General features: G+C 43.5%; 1 protein-coding gene across 1 annotated transcript in view; it reads left to right on the top strand.

Moving 5' to 3' along the window:
• The first annotated feature begins 8,795 nt into the window (after nt 1-8,795).
• LOC145355633 (interleukin-17 receptor E-like protein) overlaps nt 8,796-9,132 on the top strand; it is a 45,663-nt gene continuing 45,326 nt past the window's right edge. The window contains exon 1 of the mRNA XM_080207873.1: nt 8,796-9,044. Coding sequence (XP_080063999.1) covers nt 8,928-9,044 — 117 coding nt within the window. The 5' untranslated portion in view covers nt 8,796-8,927. The remainder of the gene's footprint in view (nt 9,045-9,132) is intronic.

Below are 9,132 nucleotides of genomic sequence, written 5' to 3'. Positions count from 1 at the left end.
CTGCCATTATGACACTAGCTGCCATAAATCAGGTTGAAGGAACAGCCAGGCTTAAAATTCTTTGACAAGGTCTGTGTATAAGGATAAGTGGGTAGGATTGTGTGTGTGGGATGGAGGAAGAGGGTGTCAGGTCTTGGGAAGGGGGAAGAGCCTGCCCTGGCTGACATTTTCAAATGGAATGGTCCCAGTCAACTCGTACTCCGGATGATTTGAACTCGACCACCTACTAGATATGAAGAGTCATAATGAAGCTCAAGAGATACTTTGCCACAGAAGGCATCCCTCAGAGGATAATGATGGACAGCTTTTATCAGTTCGTCTCCAGTGAGTTTAGGAACTTTGCACACACATGGACATTGCACACATCACGGGCAATCCTTTATAGTGACAGTTCAGTTGTCTGATGGACTTGGGGTTATGCTCAGCCAAACGCCTGTGCCCAAGATCACACCGATTACCGTGCTGCACACCTCAGTCTGTGAACTGTGCCGAGACAGAGTCTGCCCTTGTCAGCACAGTGACTGCTCTCCAGGTACACCAGGAATCCAATCCCCATTGCCAAGGCCCTCTTGTAGCCGAATAGCAAAACCAGTTTGAGTGGCATTCTCATGGTATACTGAATAAGGAGCAGACGGCACTCTGATCGAAATACTCACAGACTTAACACCTGGTCAAATAGTCTGGATCTATACCACACACATAAATTCACAGTGACAAATTCACAGTGGTACACAACCATGGCTCACAGCCAAATAGCTATGTGGTAGCTGCAGATGGTTCCCACTACGTCCAAAACCAGTGTTACTTACTGCAGGTATTGGAACCAGCCCCACAAATGCCACAGTGCCCAACAATCCAGCTACATGCAGCCCCTCTGCATCAGTGGAAAGAGAGGCTCTCCAGAGGCCTACTCAGCAGGCCCTACAGCCACTGGGTGCACCAAAGGAATGCCTGATGTCGTCCACCAGCCTGAAAGCATCTCCAGCAAAGCCAACTCACACAATCACATACTCAGGGTATGACTAAACCAATTTTGAAGTTCCAGGACCATGTCACAGACTAGTCTACAATAGGCCTTCATCTTTTAAAGAAAAGTTTAAGTTTATTTATTAGTGTCACAAATCAGCTTACACTATCACTGCAATTAAGTTACTGTGAAAATCGTTACACGCTGGCACCTTTTTGAGTGCACTGAAGGAGAATTTAGCATGGCCAATGCACCCAACCAGCTTATCTTCAGCACCCAGAGGAAACCCACGCAGACATAGGGAGAATGTGCAGACTCCGCACAGGCAGCGATCCAAGCCGGGAATTGAACCCAGGTCCTTAGCACTGTGAGATTACTATGCTAATCACTGTGCTGCTCTGTAAGATAAAAGGTGGAGGCGAGGGGAAAGAGATATGCTGAGCTATGCACTGGTTCCAGCAGTCTAATCCATGCTTCACACAGTGTAAACATTATGTGTTGTTAGCATGTTCAATTTGTATGTTGTAAAATGATTTGCATCCAGTGACTGTTCTGGCACACTGTTACACCTCAGTATTTGTCCCAAATTAACTGGAGAAGATGTAGCCTGACCGGTCACGTGGATGCTGTGATGATGCAGTACTTAAAGTGTCACATGTTGGGAGTGTCTGAGCTCTCCACAGAGCACTATAGCATGTAAGAGCTGCTCAGAGTACTTAATAAACCATTGTTGTTATAAGTCAGCATGATAGCACACTGGTTAGCACTGCTGCTTCACAGCTCCAGGGTCCTGGGTTTGATTCCTGGCTTGAGTCACTGTCTGTGTGGAGTTTGCACATTCTCCTCATGTCTGTGTGGGTTTCCTCCGGGTACTCTGGTTTCCTCCCACAGTCAAAGGATGTGTGGGTTAGGTTGATTGGCCATGCTAAGAAATTGCCCCTTAGTGTCCAGGGTAGCAGAGGTTAGAGGGATTAGTGGGTTTAATATGTAGAGATATGGGGGTAGGGCCCGGGTGGGATTGTGTTTGGTGCAGACTCGATGGGCCGAAGGGCCTCTTTCTGCACTGTAGGGTTCTATGATTCTATGAAGTTATTGGAACCCAGGGCTTCTACACAAATATCCTTACTCCAAACAAATTTTTATTCAACAATTTTGAAAGGGGTCCATTGCTTCACTTTCCACTTTCATTTTTGGGAATCTCCTCTGCATACGCAAGACCTGCTTCCCTTGTAAAAATGTAAGAACAGGTTAAATTTATTATGCTCTGGAATAAAGCATACAGACATTTGACAACATATCTATTCTAAAATAACATGGGACGTTCCCTACAATAATTTCCTCATATCAATGTCACATGGAACACCTATGGTTTGGCTCAGCTCCACTTGACAACAATATTCATACGTCTCCTTCATTTTCTGTCTCAAACATTACATTGATAATTCTTACAGTCCAGTAATTATGTTTCCTGTGAGGAGAAAGTATGTATGATCAATTAGTTCATCAAAAAGGGTCAGTCGCAAGGGGACACATGTTAAAGCTGAGGGGACGTGAGGAAAATATTTTTTACTCAGAGGGTGGTGATGGCCTGGAATGCGCTGCCTGGGAGGTTGGTAGAGGCGGTTGCCTTGCAACTTTTAAAAAGTATCTGGATGAACATTTGACACATCATAAATTCAAGGCTCTGGGCCAAATGCTGGCAAATGGGATTAGGTAGGAGGTCAGGTGTTTCTTACGTGTTGGGGTGCAGACTCAATGGGCCGAAGGGCCCTCTTCTGCGCTCTATGATTCAAAAATGATTCCAGCCTGATTAAGTATACAGCAAAAAAAATCTGCTTGGGCTGGAAATAGAATCATGGAATCCTACAGTACAAAAGGAGGCCATTTGGCCCAATGAGTCTGCAATGAAACAATCTCACCTGGGCCCTATCCCATAACCCCATGTATTTAGTCTAGCTATTCACCCTGACACTAAGGGGCAATTTAGCACAGCCAATCCACCTAACCCATACACCTTTGGACTGTGGGAGGAAACCAGAGGAAATCCAGGCAGATGTGGGGAAAATGTGCAAACTCCACACAGACAGTGACCCAAGACGGGATTCGAACTTGGGTCCCTGGCACAGTGAGGCAGCAGTGCTAACTACTTTGCCACCATGCCATCCACTTCATAGCGTACAATAGCATAATGTACAATTTCAATTGAAGTCATTTTGGAACTTACAGGATCATGGTCAAGAGGCAGTGATGGGTGGCACAATTCTGGCCTTAGGTCACTGCCTATGCAGAGTCTGCACGTTTCTCCCTGTATCTGCGTGGGTTTCCTCTGGGTGCTTTTATTTCCTCCCGCAGTCCAAAGAGGTGTGGATTAGGTTGATTGGCCGTGCTAAATTGCCCCTTACTGTCAGTGGGATTTGCAAGGTAAATGTGTGGGGTTGCAGGGATAGAGCCTGAATGGGATTGCTGTCAGTGCAGACTTGATGTGCCAAATGGTCTCCTTCCACACTGTAGGGAGTCTGTGACGGATTCTATGTGGCATTAAACACAACTGTTCTTTCTCAGATCTAACAAAAGCGAGGTAGGTGGAATAACTACCTTCTTTTAGTGCTGTAAGTTTTTATGATTCTTCTATGAAGAGCAATTCCAGAGTAATACTTTTTTCACCACATGTACACTTCAATATGCCATTAGACATGCCCATGTTCCCACCATCAATGTTTCACAACCATCAATATTAAAATTCACGTGAATAACCATTTGATTTGATTTGCTTTATTATTGTCATGTATTGGGATATAATGAAAAGTATTGTTTCTTGTGCGCTACACAGACAAAAATATACTATTCATAGAGTCCATAGGGGAGAGGAAAGGAGAGGGTGCAGAATGTAGTGTTACAATTACAGAGTTTTAAGAGCGTAGAAGAAGAGTAAAGGATGGAATTAGAGGGTATGCTGGCAAGAAGTTGCCTCACACTCGCGCCATCTTTTAAATTTTTATTTAATAACCTGCAGCATTTTAGTGGTGTCCCAAAACACTTTTAAAGACATGCTTAAGGTTGCACCACAAGCCAGGCACCGAGAAGATACATAATACATTTTCTCAGTGGTTGGAGACTTCCATATGTTCATTCAGTTGTTGGAAAGGAGTGTAATAACTCACCACTGTTTGGAGCATTTATTAAGCATACATCATTCAGATGTGATTAGAATTGCTGTAACACAGTAATGGTGAGGTATACTCTTTGGCAAGGCAGAAATCATAGAATCATAGAATACCTACAGTGCAAATGAAGGCCATTCAACCCATCAAGTTTACACTGACTCTCTGACAGAGCATCCACCCAGGCCCTTTATCCGTGCCCCCTTGCATTTACCCCGCTAATCCCCTAACTCACGTATCTTGGTACACTAAGAGACAACTTAACATGGCCAGTCCACCTAACGTGCATATTTTTGGACTGAGGGAGGAAACTGGAGCACCCAGAGGAAACCCACGGAGACATGGTGTGAACATTCAAACTCCAGGCAGACATTCATTCAAGGTTGGAATTGAACCCGGGTCCCTGGCACTATGTGATAGCAGTGCTAACCACTGTGTCACCGTGCTGTCCTAAAATATTCTACCACTTTACAGAGCCTCAAAAATTTTGAAAGATACTCTGTAAAATCACTGATGCTCTATCACATTTCAACTTAAAAAAAGATGGATTCTATTTCATTTTTGGTTATATTTATCAGAGCTAGGCACATATGTAGAGAAAGCAGGCGTGATTGAATCGTTACTTTTTAATGTGACAGGTGGTGCGAGGACGATGGCAGCCTTTGGATTGATTAAATAATGGAATTAATTTCTCCCTTATACTGGTTTTCTTCCTTACCTGGAGATGACAATCCAAGCTGAGGTAGAATGACATTGCTGGAGAGAGATCTCAAGTGACCACTCCTAATGAATGAGTCAGGATGCTGAGTATCATTTGATCATGGAAATCATCTGTCAGCCTGATTGAAACTTTCCTCATCTGATGTCCACAGATAGATAGTACAAAAGCAGACATTAATGGGTTGAGTCATAGAGTCATACAGTGCAGGAAAAATCCTTCGGCACATTGTACCAACAATAATTACTACCAAAGGCCTGCTACTTCCAATTTCCTGCACTTGTCCCATATTCTTGAATGATATGATACTTCTAGTGCTCATCCAAATATTTTTTAAAGGTTGTAAGGTTTCCAACTTCCAGTACGTTCCCTGGCAGTGCATTCCAGATTCCCACCACCCTCTGAGTAAAAACAAATCTCAAATTCCCTCTGAATCTCCTACTCCCTTGCCCTAAAAATATGTGTCCCCGTGATTGACCCTTCAACTAAGGGAAACATGTGTTCCCTAATCACACTGTCCATATCCCTCATAATCTTTTATACCTCATCATGTCTCCCCTTAACCTCCTCTGCTCTAAAGGAAACAATCCAAGATTATCCAATCTTTCTTTACAGCTGAAATACTCCATCCCAGGCAACGTCCTGGTGAACCTCCTCTGTACCCCGACTAGTGCTATCACATCCTTCCTATAGTGAGGTGAACAGAATGGCACACAGTACTGCAGCCTAACCAATGCTGAATGCAACTTCAACATTACCTCCTTGCTCTTATACTCTATATCACAATTGATGGAAGCAAGTTTTCCAATATGCCTTCCTAACCATCCTATTCACATGTTCTGCCACTATCAGGTAGCTGTGAATAATTTCACCAAGATCCCTCAGTTCCTCGGAGCTACTGAATGTCTTGCCATTCATAACTATTCCCTCATCTTGTTTCTTCTTCCAAAGTGCATCATCTCACACTTATCAGGGTTAAATACCATCTGCCACTGCTCTGCCCATCTGATCAATCCATCCATATCTTCTTGCAACCTATAACCATCTTTTTCACTATTAACTACCTTACCAATCTTGGTGTCATCTGCAAACTTTCTTAACATTCCCCCCAACATGCTCACCTATATCATTTATATAACAAATAATAAAGGTCCCAGTCCTGATCCTTGTGGTTCACTGTTGGACACCGGCCTCCAGTCACGCAAGCAGCCTTCTCCTGTAGCGCTTTGTGTCAAATTACTGAGCCAATTTCTGATCCATCTCACCAAGTTTCCCTGAAATCCATGAGCTTTAACCTTCTCAATCAATCTCTGTGTGGGATATTGTCAAAAGCTTTGCGAAAATTCATATAAATTACATCAACTGAACTTCCCTTCTTCATATACTTGATTACATGTTTGAAAAATTCTAACAAATTCTTTAGACAAGACCTCCCTCTGACAAAGCCATGATTAACCCATGCCTTTTCAAATCAATTCTCTCCTTCAGAATTTTCTCCAGTAGTTTCCCTACCACTGATGTAATGCTCACCAGTCTATAATTTCCTGGTTCGTCTCTACCACACTTCTTGAAAAGTGAAGCAAATTTAATCATCCTCCAGTATTCTGACAAATCCCCTGTGGCCAGAGAGGAAGTAAAAATTTGTGTCAGAGTCCCTGCAATTTCCTGCCTCGCCTCCCACAGCAGCAACAGATGCAATTCATCTGGGTCAAGGGGCTTATCTTTTTTTAGCATGTCAGAGCCTCCAATACCTCCCCACTTCCTACGTCAAACTGTGTAAGTTCCTCACAATGCCTTTCCCTGAATTCAATACTTAGGTTCTCCTTTTCTTGAGTAAAGACCAAAGAGAAGTATTCATTTAACACCTTTCCAATATCCTGCAGCCTCACATACAGATTGTCCCCTTGGTCCCTAATGGGCCCCACTTATTCCCTGGTTAACCTCTTTTTTTAAATGTATTTATAAAATATCTTAGGATTCTCCCTAATTCTGGTCCTAAGTGCTTTTTCATGATACTGATGTGTATGGCTCTGAAAATAACATGTTTTGTCCTAATTATAGAACTCTGTGTCTGAACTTTTTTTAGAAAGACTTACCAATACAATGCTGCCTCTAAGTGCCAGATACCCAGGTTCAATTCCAGCCTTGGGTGACGATCTGTATGGAGTTTGCACATTCTCCCTGTTTCTGTGTGTGTTTCCTCTGGGTGCTCTGCTTTCCTCCCACAGTCCAAAGATGTGTGGGTTAGATTGATTGGTCATGGTAAATTGCCCCTTAGAGTCCCAGGATGTTTGTGTTAGTTGGATTAGTGGGGTAAAAAAGGAAGGTTATGGCCTAGGAGGGATGCACTGTCAGAGAGTCGGTGCAGACTTGATAGGTTGAATAGCCTCCTCCTGGACTAGTATGTATTCTATGATGTGCCTCTGCAGAACAGACTGGCCTTTTGGTGCCTGATTAATTATTGATGCTGGTGACGCATTCAAATATTGGTTAGAATCCACTGTGTTGGGATTGAAAAAAAAGGCTTCTGACTGTGTGGGATACAGATATCATTAAACATTCAGAAATGATTTTCAGGGTGTTCACATTTACACAGGACTGAACCCTTTTGTAAGATGACTTCAAGTTGGATTGAGGAGCCTATTTTTCACCAGTGAACACAATGCAGTTACACTGGACATTTCCATTCCCACTCACTACTCACTGAACAATAATAACTTCATCTGAAGAGAATTCTTCCTGTATCTGCAGCACCAATTAGCTATAATAATGTGTTGTATGATTTTACTTTGAGCTGTTAAACCATGACATTTAAAACAAAACTAATAAAACTCTCGACATGGAAGTATTGCATTACAATTAAGAACCAAATTGAGGAAATTGTCTTTTAATGACCAAAGACGTGTAAACAAGGGGATTAGTGTGAATACTGAGAGGTCGAGATAGAATGGACTTGGATTGACTGTGGAGAGAATGTTTCTACTAGTGGGAAAGACTAGACCTCAAGGACACAGAGTGAAGGGATGCTCCTCTAAAACTGAGATGAGGAGGAATTTCTTCAGCCGGAGAATCTGTGGAACTCATTGCCATAGAGGGCAGGGGGGGCCAGGTCATTGAATGTCTTTAAGACAGAGAAAGATAGGTTCTTGATCAATAAGGCGATCAAGGGTTACAAGGAGAAGGCAGGAGAATGGAGATGAAAATCATATCAGCCATGATTGAATGGTGGGGCAGACTCGATGGGCTGAATGGCCTAATTCTGCTCCTATATCTTTTGGTGTTATAGTGGGATAAACGTAAGGGGTTACTGGAAAGTCATGATGTGGAGATGCCGGCATTGGACTGGGGTAAACACAGTAAGAAGTCTCACAACGCCAGGTTGAAGTCCAATAGGTTTATTTGGTAGCAAAAGCCACTAGGTTTTGGAGTGCTGGCTGCCCCTTAGTCAGGTGAGCACTCCAGCTCTTGAAGGGGCAGCCTATTGGACTTTAACTGGTGTTGTGAGACTCCTTACTGTGTTACTGGGAAAGGGCAGGGGGTGGGTCTGGATAAGATGCCGTGTGGGAGAGTCAGTGCAGACTCGATGGACCAAATGGCCTCCTTCTGTACTGTAGGGATTCTGTAATGCTATGATTGAACTGCAAACTGCTCAACATTGAGTACAAATTTTGGACGAATTGGTCTAATCAACGCCACGGATTAATGTAACCGACAGGTTGCCCATGAGAGCAGTGCTTTCATGACAGTGTAAAAATTTTAGACATGGGCAAACGTTCAAATGAGTCGGGATACACTGTTAAAACGTTTCTTTTCCCAAGAAATATGACATCCGAAGGAGGGGCAGCGCCCAGGGGAATAGGAGGAAGGTCGGGAGGCGGGGCAGGGACTTGGGTTGGCTCTTTAGATACGATCTGGAGGCGGTGAGTCAGTGTTGGACGGATCGCACGACTGGTGTGAGAGCAGTATTTAAAAGGAGACGGTGACAGTCAGTGAACTGCTTGCAGCTTCCAGCGCTTGTGCTGAAATAACGAGCCTGTGCCTTTCACCATACACGTTTAATTAGTCAAGTGGCAAAGGCAAAATGTACTGGAAGGGCCGTTGCAATCGCCTGAGCTGCCTCCTCATTATTTTGGGGTTGAACATTCCTTGTTGTCCAGCTGTTGAGGACAGCACTAAATGTGGACTCAGGTGTCCTGAGGTAAAGTTTCAAAAGCAATGATTTTATACCAGGACAGCAAAGTTAATCTTGCAGTCATGTCTTCATTTCCATTATGCTCTGATAACGT

The sequence above is a fragment of the Carcharhinus amblyrhynchos genome, chromosome 19 (genome assembly GCF_965287045.1).
Source record: "Carcharhinus amblyrhynchos chromosome 19, sCarAmb.v2.hapA, whole genome shotgun sequence".
Taxonomy (NCBI): Eukaryota; Metazoa; Chordata; class Chondrichthyes; order Carcharhiniformes; family Carcharhinidae; genus Carcharhinus; species Carcharhinus amblyrhynchos.
This window is presented reverse-complemented; position numbering and strand designations above follow the sequence as displayed.